The sequence below is a fragment of the Equus caballus genome, chromosome 7, assembly GCF_041296265.1.
Source record: "Equus caballus isolate H_3958 breed thoroughbred chromosome 7, TB-T2T, whole genome shotgun sequence".
NCBI classification, from domain to species: domain Eukaryota; kingdom Metazoa; phylum Chordata; class Mammalia; order Perissodactyla; family Equidae; genus Equus; species Equus caballus.
The window spans coordinates 85,874,410-85,889,739 of NC_091690.1; the positions used below are offsets into that span (position 1 = coordinate 85,874,410).

At 46.2% G+C, this 15,330-nt stretch overlaps 1 protein-coding gene across 6 annotated transcripts; it reads left to right on the forward strand.

Annotated features, from left to right (window-relative positions):
* The first annotated feature begins 5,971 nt into the window (after positions 1-5,971).
* CALCA (calcitonin-related polypeptide alpha) lies at positions 5,972-14,471 on the forward strand. Of its 6 annotated transcripts, none has more exons than XR_011440270.1 (6): positions 5,972-6,805; positions 8,867-9,468; positions 10,531-10,625; positions 11,364-11,501; positions 12,405-13,720; positions 14,306-14,469. XR_011440270.1 is itself a non-coding variant. In NM_001085424.1 (5 exon segments), coding segments are annotated over 3 exon segments (384 nt in total). In that variant the 5' UTR covers positions 9,376-9,468; positions 10,531-10,539; the 3' UTR covers positions 13,696-13,720; positions 14,306-14,471.
* The last annotated feature ends 859 nt before the right edge of the window (positions 14,472-15,330 follow it).

Below are 15,330 nucleotides of genomic sequence, written 5' to 3' on the forward strand. Positions count from 1 at the left end.
ACTATCAGAAGAGAAATTAAGAAAATAATCCCATTTACAATTACATCAAAAAGAGTAAAATACCTAGGAATAAATTTAACCAATGAGGTGAAAGACCTGTATACTGAAAACTATAAGACATTATGAAATAAGTCGAAGAAGACACAAATAAATGGAAAGATATTCTGTGCTCATAGCTTAAAAGAATTAATATGTTTTAAATGTCCATACTACCCAAAGCAATCTACAGATTTGATGCAATCCCTATGAAAATTCCAATGGCATTTTTCACAGAAATAGAACAAATTACCCTGAAACTTGTATGGAACCACAAAAGACCCTGAATGGCCAAAGCATTTTTGAGAAAGAAGAACAAAGCTGGAGGCATCATGCTCCTTGATTTCAAACTATACCACAAAGCTATAGTAATCAAAAAAGTAAAGTACTGGAATAAAAACAGACACATAGATCAATGGAACAGAATAGAAAGTCCAGAAATAGACCCATGCAGGTATGGTCAACTAATTTATGATTAAGGAGCTAAGAATATACAATGGGGTACAGATAGTCTCTTCAATAAATATTGTTGGGAAAACTGGACAGCCACATGCAAAACAATAAAACTGGATCACTATCCTAGACCATACACAAAGACTAACTCAAAATAGAGTAAAGACTTGAATGTAAGACCTGAAACCATAAAACTTCTGGAGGAAAACGTATGTAGTAGGTTCCTTGACATCAGTCTCGGCATGATTCTTTTTGTTTGATCTGATACTAAAAGCAAAGGCAACAAAGGCAAAAAGAAACAAGTGGGACTACACCAAACTAAAAAGCTTCTGCACAGCAAAGGAAACCATCACCAAAAGGTAAAGGCAACCTACAGAATGGGAGAAAATCATATATCTGATGAGGGGTTAATATCCAAAATATATAAAGAATTTATACAACTCAATAGCAAAAAAAGGAACTATCCAATTAAAAAATGAGCAGAATATCTGATAGACACTTTTCCAAAGAAGACATACTGATGGCCAATACGTACTTGAGAAGATGCTCAACACCACAATCATGAGGGAAATGCAAATCAAAACCACAATAAGATATAATCTCACATTTGTTAGAATGGCTATTATCAAAAAGACAAGAAATAAGTGTTGGTGAGGATGTGGAAAAAAGGGAACTCTTGTGTACTATTGGTGAGAATGTAAATTGGTGCAGACAAGATGGAAAACATTATGGAGGTTCCTCAATAAATTAAAAATAGAACTACCATATGATCCAGCAATTCCATTTCTGGGTATTTATCCTAAGAAAAGAAAAACATGAACTCGAAAAGATATATGTACCCCTATGTTAGTCGCAGCATTATTTACAATAGCCAAGATATGGAAACAACCTATGTGTCCATCAATAGATGAATGGATAAAGAAAATGTGATATATATATATTTATACAATGAAATATTATTCAGCCATAAAAAGGAACGAAATCTTGCCATTTGTGACAACATGAATGATCCTTGAGGGCATTATAATAAATTAAATGTCAGACAGCTGGTGCATACAAAGAACATATTGGTGGTTGTCAGAGGTGAGGATGTGGGATGGGCAAAATGGGTGAAGGGAGTCAAAAGGTACAGACTTCTTGTTAGGAAATATGTAAGTCATGAGGGGGAAATGTCCAGCATGGTGACTATAGTTAATCACACTGTATTGTATATTTGAAGGTTGCTAAGAGAGTAGATCTTAAAAGTTCTTATCACAAGAAAAAAATTTTGCAACTATGTGTTGTAGTGGATGTTAACTAGACTTATTGTGGTGATCATTTTGCAATAATACAAATATTGAAATCATTATGTTGTATACCTGAAACTAATGTACTGTTATATGTCAATTAACCCTTAATTTGAAAATATCACTAAAAAACCACCCCTTACTACAAAGCTACAGTAATCAAAACTGTGGTACTGGCATAAGGACAGACATATAGACAAATGGGTTAGAATAGAGAGCGCAGAAATATACCCTGATATAATATATGGTCAAATGATTTTTGACAATGGTTGAAGACCATTCAATGGAGAAAGGACAGTCTTTTCAATAAACGATGCTGGGAAAACAAAATGTCCACACGCGTAAGAATTAAGTTGGACTTTTACCTAAAGGCATATACAAAAATTAACTCAAAAAGGATCAAAAACTTAAATGTAAGACATAAAACAATATACCTCTTAGAAGAAAATATAGAACAAGAGCTTTGTAACATTGAATTTGGCAATTATTCCTTGGATATGACACAAAAGGCACAAGTAATAAAAGAAAAAATGGACAAATTTGACTTCATGAGAATTAAAAACATTTCTGCATAAATAAAAACTTGAATCAATAGAAATCAATGTCAACAGAGTAAAATGACAATCCATAGAATGGGAGAAAATATTTGTAAATCATACATCTGATAAGGGATTAATATCCAGAAATTATAGAGAACTTATAAAACTCAACAACAAAAAACCAAACATCCTGATTCAATAATGGCCAAACGACTTGAATAGATATTTCATCAAAGAAGATAGATGGCCAATAAGCACATGAAAAGATGTCCAATATCACTAATCATTAGGGAAAGGCAAATCAAATGTACAATGAGACACCATCTAACACCTATTGGGATAGCTCCTATTAAAAAAAAAAACCCAGTAAATAATAAATGTTGGCAAGAATGTGGAGAAATTGGAACCTTTGTGCACTTTGGGTGCACAACATAAAATGTAAATGAATGTGCAGCTGCTGTGCCTATATAGCCAGAATGTGAAAATATATAACCATTGTGGAAAACAATATGATGTCTTAAAAAAAATAATTGTGGAAAAATCCCCTGCGAAATTGTAAAATAAGGAAAAAAGATCATGAAGTTCCTGACATTACTCTTAAATGCTTACTCAGAATCGATTTGCTGTGTTTACACATAATTATGACGAGCTCTGTTTCTGTTCTCTTGAGTACAGATCAATTGAGCAGATGAGCACAAGGACCCTTTTTATAATTCTTGACCGGTTCTCACTTAATGCCTATAGGCTTTTTGTTTCCATACCATTATCCTTTGTTTGGTTTGTTTCACTGCACACCAAATGAAAATGCAAGTGGGTGGATTGTTACTAAATACAGTTGCAATGACATCAGCAAGAAGTGACAGTTGACAACCTGATGGGAAGAAATGAAATAGAATAACTATAAAATTATATAGCTACTAGACACCAAAAAGACTGGCAGCGTGACATCATCTAGTTTGGGGCTATGGGCCCCACACGTTTTATACCCCTGAGAGCAGCTGTATTTATGCAAACACATTCAGTGATATTTTCATGATAGTGTCAGTGAATCCTCAAGAAAGAATTTAAGTTATATTCAGTTTATTCTTTTTAAGGAAATAGAGGAATATGCAGTGCATTTTATCTAGTTTTCTATACAAGTTGACATAATTTGGCACTTTAAGGGGTAAGCTTTTGTTATAATGATAATAATAGCCACCGTTCTTGAGTGCCTGCTCCGTGGCAGGCAATGTGCTAGGTGTTGAATACAAATTGTCATTAATCCTGCTGGGCTGTGAGCCTGCAACATGGCCAGGAATGTATCTGAGAGGTTTGGGGAAGGCAGATCCATTGCGTTGTGGCTTTGGCAATTGGTTTTATTGTGAGAATTAAAGACTTACAGATTGCCTTCTTCTTAAGAAGGCAGAGGAGTGCATATTGATTTCTTTTAATTTATTATATTGAGCTGATGTAGTTTGATAAGCTTTTGTTATAATAATAACAGCCACCACTTTTACGTATCTGCTCCAGGCCAAGTAATGTGTCTGGTCTTTAACATAAAATATCTTTACTCCTGCCAAGTAGTTATTATTATCCCCATTTTACACATTGAGAAACTGTGGCTCAGAGAGATTATTATCTGCTCAAGGACAATAAGTGAGTGATACAGCCAAGACTCAAATCCAGCTGCCGGAAATCCCAAACCCATACTCTTCTCAATCCGAGCTGACTCCAGTTAAGGAGGAAATACCATTATATGCACCTGATGGTTCCCGGACAGTGCCCATAAAGGACTGGTTTCTGTAAGGAGCTTCCTGGTACAGTGGGAGGGTTCCTATTTGTTTCCCTCTTCTCCATGGAACACTGTTCTCAGCCAGGGAGAGGAGAGCTATTCTGGATCCTGTGAGTCGGAGCCAAGGGAGAATTTTATTCAGTTAAGAGAAACACATCAAGAGTGATTCCTTGATGTGACCAACTGAGTCCATCCACCTCTCAGAGTGACCTGCCTGGCCATGGTTTACCACGTTCAGCATTTTCCCTGGCAGCTGAAGGCATCCTAAAATAGCCTCTGGACCTTGGAAGGAACCTCTCCTGGTGCCTACAGTAAGAAGGTGCCTGTGGGGTTGGGAAGGGCAGCCCCAGGGCAGGTCAACTCCTCTCTGGAGGAAAGTCAGCGAGGCCTTCTCACTGTCCAAGCATGAGAGGCCAGGAAAACCCCACGGACACATATCCCATTCCTTTCTTCTGCCACAAATGCCTTTCTCATTCCTTGTCTACCCTAAAACCCACTGACGTCATATTCTTGGTTCTAAGCTCTTAATGGCAGTGGGAAGGCTAGAGCTGACTGTTGTTGGGTGTTTCCCTTCCTCCTGGTAACTTAGGCCGTGATAATACCCCAGCAGGTTAGGCTCTGGTTATCTGGTTTCTCTTGAAGGTAGGCCTTCTTAGGAAGAACAGAACACTCTGGTCTATTTCACAATGATTCCTTTCCACTCCTCCTCTGGAGGCAAAGGGGGATTTTTCTCTGTTATTTACTGTGAGAACCAGGGGTAGCTCCTGGAGGCAAATCCCACCAGGGGATTTTTCTGCCATATGTACTGTGAGAATCTGGTCGAGCTCCTAGAGATAAAACTCACACGATTGTGGGTGGCCCTCTGACTGGGTGCCCCTGGAGTTTTAACTCTCAAGAGCCGTCTACACTAAGCCTCCAGCAGTTCATAAGTTACAGTTCAGGTTTTCCTACCTCAGTGCTGGTTCCCACTGAGGTTTGCCCCTGTGAGTCTCTGCTCCAGTCAGCCATTACTCCCTGCATCCGCCTGTCTGTCTCCCCAGTCTTGGGGGAAGGGATTGCCCGGTGTTCATCTCTCTTAATGATCGCAGAAGAGTTGTTGTTTCTTCCAGTCTCCTCAGCTTTTTATTTGCTATTAGGACAGAGTGGTGACTTCCAAGCTCCTTGGATGTAGAACCCAGTACAATCAATTTTCAGTCGAAATTCTCCAGTTAATTTGACAGCTCCGAATGTCCCCCAGGCTAAAGAGAAGGAATTGCGTTGTTGCTACTGCTGCCGCGGTTGTAATTGTGGTGGTTTTGTTGTTGTTGAGTCTAGATCATACACACATTGTATAGAATTAGAGGAACAGCCTTTAGGTGTAAGTCTTTTAATTGCATGGAAACTCACATAAGAATTTTCAACCAGATATGGGTCTCTGGCACACTGTGATAAATCATCTTTTTAAAAAACTTTAAATCAAAAAGCATAGGAATCTAATTTAAAGAATGGAAATAAACATTGCAGTTAGACTCTATCAAAATTGTTGAAATTAGTTATTTCTCCAGCAAAAATGGGTTTATTTGTGATGAGCAAAGAAATGCAATTCAGGTCTGCAACCATGGCTCACCACCTGCAAGTACCCCAGCAGCAAAGGAGGAGAAACTCTTATTTAAGAGGAAGTTGGGAGGGCTACTGAAAACAAGCAGTCCCCTGGAGGAACTGAGAGTTCCGTGTGTAGTGGCTTTTCATTGGCTGAGTTATGACATTCTCTCATTGGCTGAGCTTCCTGCCTGTCAAGAAGAAGAAGTCTACTTTCCCCCTCTTGGGCTCTGCTATAGAGGTAGGGAGTGAGAGCTCCACCTCTTCGCCTCCGAACTTTAATGAGGTTTCCGTTTATTAATTTCAAAATGTTGCAAAGCTTTTTTTTTTTTCTAAACCAGATTGTTTCCAACTGACCCTGATTTCCAGGTTTAAAAGCTATGAAATAAGATCATTAAATCAAGGGCCAAATAGTCAGGTGACTATTTTAAAATCAGTATTTTCCTTGGCAACTTTCGTTAGATCAAGCTGTCTAGGGCTGAAGTTCAGAGAAGTTTCAGGGAAAGCTGGATGCAATCTACGCAGGCTGCGCCAGCGAATGTCTGGACGTCCTTGAGTCCACTTGTGAATCAGGGGTGGGCTCAGAAGAGAGTGGTTTTGTATTTTATACTAGGAGACACTAGATTTTAGGAGGAATCATTGGGATAACCCTTACTCCTCTGTCTCAGTCCTGGAAACTTCTATCAGGAAACCGACTGTGCGTGCCGAATGAAATGGGAGGAGTCTGACTGAAATGTTGTGCTCCCAATTTCAGAATCCAGGCACGACGCTGCTCTACCTAACAAGGTCCGGATTTTCTGCAGGCTGGGATTAGAGCCCTGTAACAGCGGTGAGACTGGATGTTGAACTTGCTGGAATGAATTGTTTCCATTCATTCAACAAACATTGGCTGAGTGCCTGCCAGGGTGCCAGACATACTGCCAAGTGCCAAAGTAAAGGACTTTTCTTTTTAAACCTCGGCCCCCAGCTCAGCACCAGGCGCTTCTTGCAAGTTCAAGGCGGGCTTGAGGGGTGAGTTAGTACCAGTCCCTCCCTATCTGAAGACGCTGACCTTGAAAGGAAAGTCTGAAACTGCTGGCGGCTACCCTAGCACCTTCTAGAAGGGTGCAGACCCGGATTCCTTCCCCCGCACCGCCAGCCCGGTTGGTAGCCACCAAAGATTTCCGAGTGAATGTTGGAGGAGTGAATGTTGGCAAGAAGGCTGAAGGCACACGTGGCCCCAGGGCTAGAGTTCTGAGCCCTCACACCGACATGCCCACGAAATCGGCTTCTAGAGTAGTCGTTTCTTAAGTCGTTTCTTAAGTCGGTTCGTGTGTTAGAAACCTCAGGTCTCGTAAGTGGAAGTCATTTCCGCGAAAGCATTTGGCACCTGAGAGCAAAGACTCGCCTACAACAGCCTCGAGCGGCAGAGCCCAACCTCCTGCCGCACAGTGTCCCCTATGCTGCCTTTGCCAATTCGGCCTTGCAGCTCCGCACGGAAAGCCTAGGTCAGGGCTCAGGACCCAAACTGCTGAGCCCCGAAGCCCGGACTGGCTCTCAGCGGCGGCTGCCTGATTCTAGGCTCCAGGACGCACCGAGCCCAGGATCCGCCATCCTGAGCCCTGTCCCTTGCTCCGCTCGCTTTCCCGGCTCCGTGCCTGACGCGCACCTGCGTCCTACCCACCCGCCCTTCCACTCCCGGGTTCCCCGGCCGCCCTGCCTGTCTGCCCTGCGGAGAGCGAGTTTCAGACACCCAGTTCCCCTGCCCCGAGCTCTTATTCCCTTGAGACAGTGCCGTCCCGGGAGTTAAGAAGGAAGAAAGTGGAATAAGGGCACCTTGGAAGTTAGGTGTCCCGGAGCATAGAGACTACCAAGTGGAATGGGAAGAGATGTGCCGCGAGGCAGGTGTGTCCTAGGAAATGCTGTGTCTCCTGGGGACTGAGGACTGGAGTGCGGACCGGTGGCTCAGCTCACTTATGGCATCCCCGGGGCTAGTTTCTGCTTTGTTTGAGAGAACCACCCAGCTGGGGTCCTTGCCTACCCCCCCTCACTCCCCTCCCAAGCCCCCCCCCCCGCCTCCCCGCCCCCCCCCCCACCCCCCCCGCCGATGCCACAGCTGTGCTTGCCGCGCTAGGAGGATCTGTACAGCCTGCGGCGGATCGCGAGTGCGCGCTCAGACCCGGAGATCCGCGGACAGTGGGAAGCTTCTTTCCCCTCACTCCACCCGCTGAGGGTGGCAACTAGGACCTCGGACCTTCCAGGCAGGCTTGGAGCAGAAAGCTCTGGCAGAGGGGTCCTGAAACCTTGTTGAGCAGGGGGTGAGAGGGTCGAGGTTCTACATAATTTGATGTTATGGAGCACGCTTATTCTCGAGAGCGAGTGCAGGTACGGTGCGAGCGGGTCATCATCATGCCAGTGTGTGCATGCCATCCCACAAGAGACTCGCAGGCACACTTGGGACGCAATTGAAAGTGAACCCGAGCGGATGTCCCTGCGAGCGAGTGTTTGTGAGTGCCTGTGCTTTGGAGAGCGGGCGCATGTTTAGCACAGTAATGAGTTCGTGTGTTTGAAAGAGTATGCCTGGAAATGTGAGCGTTAGTTTCCGCAGGGACTTTAAGCAGCGTCAAGCCTGCCCTGATCTCTAGTGGAGGATTCAAGCGCGAGGGACGTGGGTGCAGGGCCAGAATCGCACGTCACTGGGACATCTTGGCAAACAGCAGCGGGAAGCTGGGGCAGCTGGGCAAACGGCTCGGACAGGCTGAACAGCGAGAGGTGATGGATGGCGGGGGATGAGGGCGTGCAGGCAGGTGATCGAGGCAGGGGGAGGGCTGGGGCTGCTTGGAGGCTGAGGAAGCACCTGTGCCTTGTACCTCCCCGCTGAGGCGCAGCAGGATGTATGATCCCTCCTATCTACATGCTAGACCACTCAGCGCGAGTCCAGGCAGCCACACAAGGTGGGGGTTCGGAAAGTATGGAATGTGACCTTACAGAAGCCCCTGTTTGAGCCAGAAGTCTCTTCTAGATCCCTATCTAGCTGGGTGCCAGACACATGGCTACTGATCACAACATTCTTTCAAGATGGGAATAGGGTCCCCATTTCAAAATGAGAACATTGAGGTGCTGAGAAGTTACTTGGTCATGATCCTACCACTTGGAATTGGTGCAGCTGGAATTGAGTTCAGGTCTGACAGAGTTCTTGCTCACTTCCGTCTCTTGCTTCCCAGGATCCCTGCTCCTCTGTGGGTGATTCCACCTGCCTGAATCAGACATCCTGCCTGGGCCCAGAATCAACCCCCTGTGCCTTAACCCTCCAACTCTCACATGGACAGGGATCTAGGATCAGTCTAGGGGAGCCAGGAGCCCCTACAGTCCTGGACCCTGCCCTACAAGATTGCACAGCTGGGGATGGAGGGGGCTTGTATTGAAAACCAGTGGAAATGAACAGGTGAAATTTACCATGACGTCAAACTGTGCTCAAATTCCTGTTCATTTCAAGGGTGTTTTTCCTTGGTCCCCACCCCTCCCACTTCCATCAATGACCTCAATGCAAATACAAGTGGGATGGTCCTCCTGGATGCTCCAGGTTCTGGACGTAAGCGGTGACACAATCCACTGGGGCACAGGATCCTTCCCCTCATTGGCTGCCCAGAGCTCCTGGACCACCCAACACTCAAAGCAGAGGGAATAAAAGCAGACGCTGATGCTGGGAGGCATCAGAGCCACTTTCCAGCTCAAGTGCCACAGATACTTCGAGAGTGCCTTTCCCTGACTTCGACGCTGCTGCTGCCACTGTCTCTGTTCCAGGCTACCTGCTAGTACTTGCCCGGTGAGCCTCAAGATTCCTGCTTAGGTGTATTTTTCTATTTCTTTCTCCCTTTCTCCCACCCACCCTCCATTAGTCTTTCTTTTGGCTGATCTCCTTGCCCGTCTCAGCATCTCTGTCCACTTTTGTCTAGATCTCTTCGTCACAGAGTCTCTATTAGTCCCCGATTCATTCCAGGCTCCTGCTCCAGGTAAGACTGGACAGTCTCAGTTTGAGGACTCCCTGCCCTACTCGTCCTGTGCTGAGGTAGGCTCCAGTCTCAGTCTCTTGCTGCACACGTGCTTAGACCAGTCTTGGGATGCTTGAGCTCCCCAGGCACTGTGCACAGAGAAGGATGCAGGAGTAGCTTTATGTAAACCATGAGCTCACAGATTGCATCTGGTTGCTAGTGGTCCCCAGGAAATCAGTTAGCAAACTGGGTCATGGCAAGTGAGTGGCAACTAGGCACAAGGACTGAGGGGCAGACAGCCATTAAAGGCAAGCCCCAATGTGGGTTGTGGGAGCTTTTTTTCTCCAGTTCAAGTCCTTTATCCCAGTTTAACACTCTGCTAAGCTTGGTTCTTACAGGGAACTCTGAGAAAGTGTGGAGCTGCTGAACAGTTGAATTTAGTCTTCAGTTTCTCAGAGATTCCAACCTCAGAGATATTCTCTCTCTATCTACTCCCCTAAAACACACCCCTCCGGGTGTGAGCAAAAGCCCCAGACAGGGAGGACAGCTCTGGGTTGCATTATGGGTGCAGCTGTGGTGCTAGAGTGCTCCAAAACTATCCTTGATGGAGACCTGGCCAACAGGTAGATGTGAGAATGTGTGGGGTGGCAGGGAGGGGCATATAGACTGAGACCTCCTCATTGCTCCTCCAGCTTTGCTAAGCCATGCATGCTACAGGCCCCCTGGATCTTCCAGCAGTCCACTTCACTGAGGAAACAAGGGTGAAGGGAAATGACACAACCAGCCAGGAGCCTGGAAGGCAGGGAGTTAGAGGCAGAGGCAGGACCAGAGCCCAGGTCTGTGGGTCCAGAGGGTTTTGAATTGCTGCAGGTGGTGATGTCATTCTTCCCTTGCAGAAAGGCGTCATGGGCTTCTGGAAGTTCTCCCCCTTCCTGCCTCTCAGCATCTTGGTCCTGTACCAGGTGGGCATCATCCAGGCAGCACCATTCAGGTAAGACAGCCCTGCCAGCAGCACGCTCTCCTCCTACTGGCCCTGGGATCAAGCAGTTCTGTGCTCTGAATGTTTAACAACCAGCTCTCAGGGGGAAAATATATGTATGTAAACCTGCACATAAGATTACTATAAGCTTTTTATGATATAAAGATTGTAACACACAATTTACAAATAGAAATAAGATATATTCTCCCTCACTGAGCCTCAGAGAATGCTTTTGTTTCCTTTTACCAAACATTTCTATCTGTAGCCAGCTCATTGATATAATTCCTCCATGATCTGAGAAATGAATTGCATTCTAATCTACTACCTATTTTGCCCATAAGTTTGTTGTTTAAATCTGATGTGTGATCTGTTAATCTATTTCTTACTCTCTTACAAATTATATTTATTAAACTAAAACTCTTTTTAGCTTTAGCACTGATTGTAAGTTTTATCATTTAATGTTTAATATTGGCTATATTTAAAACTAGGTTCATAAAATTTCTGAAAATTTAACCTTTCACAAGCCTGCATGATCTGGATCTAGCACACCCCGACTCGGAGGTCACACTGGTGCCTGGATCCTGATGAATCAGTGTCCTCAAAAGGACACTGGCCTCATGCCCTGTGCACTGGGAGTTGGTGGCCACCTCCTCAGGAGAAGGTGCAGAAACCAGGAAGCCTGGCTGCTTCTCCCGGGGAGGGGCCAGGCGGGGGCTCTGAGCCTGTACTGGGTTTGCCTCCCCTCCCCAGGTCTGCCTTGGAGAGCCTCCCAGATCCTGCTGTACTCCCTGAGGAGGAATCGCGACTCCTACTGGCTGCGCTGGTGAAGGACTATGTGCAGATGAAGGTCAGGGCGCTGGAGCAGGAGCAGGAGACAGGGGGCGCCAGGTGAGGCTCCCCACCCCACCCAGCACAGGGCACCCCCTCCCTCCTGTCAGGCCCAAGAAGGAGGAGAGAACCCAGCCGGACAGGAGGCCAGCAGGCTGTCAGTTCACCCCGACCTGGGGCCCCGCTGTTCTCAGGCTCCACTGAAGACAGGTCAGGTGGAGAGACTGTGGCTAGACCACATGTAAAAAGATCCATTTCTGAAAGCGGTTGGGGACGGTGTGGAATCCCTCTCTCTGGACACTGGTCTGGCATTACTGAGGAGACTTCCCAGCCCTGCAGGAGTTAGGACTGGTAAGTGTGACCCCAGCAGATGGACCCCACATATCTCAGGAGATTCTGGAAATTTGGCTCCACCTTGTTAACCTGCATACAATATTCTCTCTCACCTGCAAGGTGCCTTCATTGCACATTTGCAAGGTGAAGCCAAAGGCCTTGCAGAGGGTGGGCTCAGGTAGAGCAGTGTTGGAGGTAGGTCTGGGGTCTTCAGGTGTGTAGGATCCATGGATATGTGAATGTTGTCAGGAGCCAGACACCCTTCCCGGCCCCTTCTCCCCGTGCACCCTGAGCTTGGAGACACACCCGTCCCTTGTCTGGCCCCAGCACTGCCCGGACAGAGGCACGTGTTGCACCTGCATCCCCCCTGAGACCCTCTCTGCAGAGCATGAAGGACTGAGCAGCATGTGGAATGCCAGACAAGGTCCCAGCTTCTCCACCACAGCCCTTCCCCACTGCACCTGCTCTGGCTCAGTGAACCTCTGAGTTCTCCTAGTGGACGAGGTGTGAGCTGCCCTCCTGCCCGCCCCTCCTGCCTGGCTCCAAGTGACTCCTACTCTAACGTTCTGTGTGACAGCCACAGGGGCAGACCCAGTGCATGGTACCACCTGGCATGTGTTTTCCCTGCAGCCTGGACAGCCCCAGAGCTAAGCGGTGCAGTAATCTGAGTACCTGTGTGCTGGGCACATACACGCAGGACCTCAACAAGTTTCACACGTTCCCTCAGACTGCAATTGGGGTCGGAGCACCTGGGAAGAAAAGGGTCATGGCCAGAGGCTTGGAGAGAGACCACGGCCCTCACATTGGCACGTCCCAGGATGCCTACTAAGCCCCTCCCTCTCCTTTCTAATTTCTTTTCTTACTTCTTTCCTATAAGTTAATGCATGTGGTCCTCTCTGCTTGTTCTTCGGGCTGGTATGAGTGGCTTTCTTTGTGGCAGTCGATGTCTGGAAGCTCAGATGGGAGGAGAGAGAGCAGGACCTACAGACCAGAAGAGAATCACCCAGGAAGAGATCAGAGAGAGAGAGGGCAGCCCTGTGAGTCCCTGAGAATTTCATAGCAGAGCTTCTCACTCCAGCTTCTGAATGTGCTTGTCATTGGGGAATAAAAGTATATTTCTAAAAATATTGAGCAGTGGTCATTATTGCTGTGGCCCAGATCCCAGGCTTCATGGTTTCAGGGACCTGTTTTAGAAGTAGCCTTAGCTCCAGGTAGCTGGACTCAGGGCATGCTGGGTGGTCCCTGTGACCAACCTCAAGTAGCAAGAACAGGAGCCCAGAGGAGCAGGTAAGCACCTCCATGACGTGATGCTGCCAACTCTCTTCCTCTTCCAGGTGAGTCTGGGAAATTTTCATATTCCTAGAAGGGTATTTGGTGATTTGAGTGGGATGTAACTTCTAGACAATCCTTGTGATGGGGTTGGGTGTGGAGCCATAATTCTCTCCAGTCTCATAAACTTTGGTTGATCTTTAGTTTATTAATACAGAAACGATTAGCTGTTACAGCTCTGTGTCCGGTGGACAGTTACCTAGAGCCACCACTGGGTTTTCCGACACGTCTGGGAATGTCTATGGGGAGTGATCATGGCATTTTCCCTAATGGCCTATGATTTTCTGCTATGATAACTGTGTTTAGGAGAAACTCCTAAGGTTCATTGGTGCCTCTCAGAGCAGTAATTTGACCATGAAGGTCCCATGGGGCAGGATCCTGCCCCCAGCCTCTCACTGACAGGCCTTTCTTTTTCTCCATCCTGCAAATCAGCATCACTGCCCAGAAGAGATCCTGCAACACTGCCAGCTGCTTGACCCATCGGCTGGCAGGCTTGCTGAGCAGTGCTGGGAGTATGGCGAACAGCAACTTGCTGCCCACTGAGATGGGCTTCAAAGTCTCTGGCCGTCGCCGCAGGGACCTTCAGGCCTGAGCAGTGAAATGACTCCAGGAAGAAGGTGACTGTCCTTGTACTGTCGGATGGGAGGATGAATGGCCGGGTACTGCTGGGGTGCTGTCCACACTCTAACCCTCCCTGGGCCCATAGGGGTAACAAATCCACAAGGGAAGGTGCCCACTCTGGTGTCTGGAGAAAGAACAGAGAGTCCCAACAGCCGAAACCCCTAGAATTTGGGTTCATTTCTCTCTGTTTTTCTAGTGTCTCCCTGGGACACTGAGATCATCTGCCAGGAAATATAGATCCTGTTTATTTAGAATACTGTTCCCTGCAGTAATAGTTGTGGCTATTCCAGCATTTGAGTTTGAAAGGCAATGACACTGTCCTATTGGAGTATATACTACAATGTCATGCACACCTGAATTCAGAGCATACAGTTGGGTCCAAGTACTGTGTTTGCCCTCTACTAGCTATATGACCATCGAACAGGCACTCTCTCTGAGCCTCAGTTTCCCCATCTATAAGCTGAATGCAACAATAGTATTTACCTGCTAGGACTAGTATAAAGAGTTCATGACATAATAGCTGTCAATAGCCTCACAATTAGTAAGTAACTAAGTTGTAACTGTTATTTTCTTCCTCCTAGATCACCATGAAGCTGAACTCTACTTCCTTTACTTCATAGTGAAAGCAACTTATTGGACAGGGAGCATGGAAGATACACCTATATGCATGCTTCTGGACATTGAAATCACTCTTTTCTGTTTAAAATAAACTAAAGCTAAATGCAGAATAAAATCATTGCAGTTACCTAGTGTGTATGTTTTTTATGTTGGATTTGTATTCAATAAATATGACAGCATGTCTCATGGCTTATCTGATAGCCAATCTGGGCCCCATCAGCCAACCCGTTGATGTTGGCAGCTCTGCCAAACTTCAGGGGGCCGTGAAATTGCTGCCTCATGGGTGTCTGGGGACACATAGTAATGCTGTGCCTTCATGGAACTCTTTGCTTGAAGAATATGGCATTTGTGAACTTCATCAAGATTAAAAATGTATTTTTGATGCACTTAAAAGGAGCCCCTGCTGCTCTTTATGCTGTTTTTCCCTGGAGAGCTTCAGGGACCTGTGAACATTTTGTTGACCAGGCTGGCTCAAATGAGGCAAAGGCAGCATACTTGGCCTGGGTCCTCCATGTCCTGTACTCTCAGTTTCTAGGGAAACATCCCATATTACAATCAGAACCCTGTGTGTCTCAAAGAGATAATTCACATTTACTTTCAAAGAGTGCCCTGGTCCCCAGCCCCGAGGATATCCGTGCACTTCTCCTTGACTCAGCTTTGCCCTTACCCATCCCTGCCTTTCCTCCCCATAAGCACCTCTTCACACACCCCTTAGCCTGAAAGCCCTTTAGAAGCAATGGGTCAGAGTTTGAAATGGGATCATAGACTGGCAGACCTAGAAAGTTCATCAGGTGCCCTCCAATATTTTATGAGGTACAAAGAATAAAAGTACATTGTTCCAGGTCCTGCAATAAGTTTAACAGAGACATTCACACATTTAACAAATACTGAGTGTCTGCTATATGCTTGACACTATTTGAGGCACTGAGAGTACAGCAATGATCAAAACAGACAAAACTCCCTGCATTCATGGAGCTGATATTCTAAA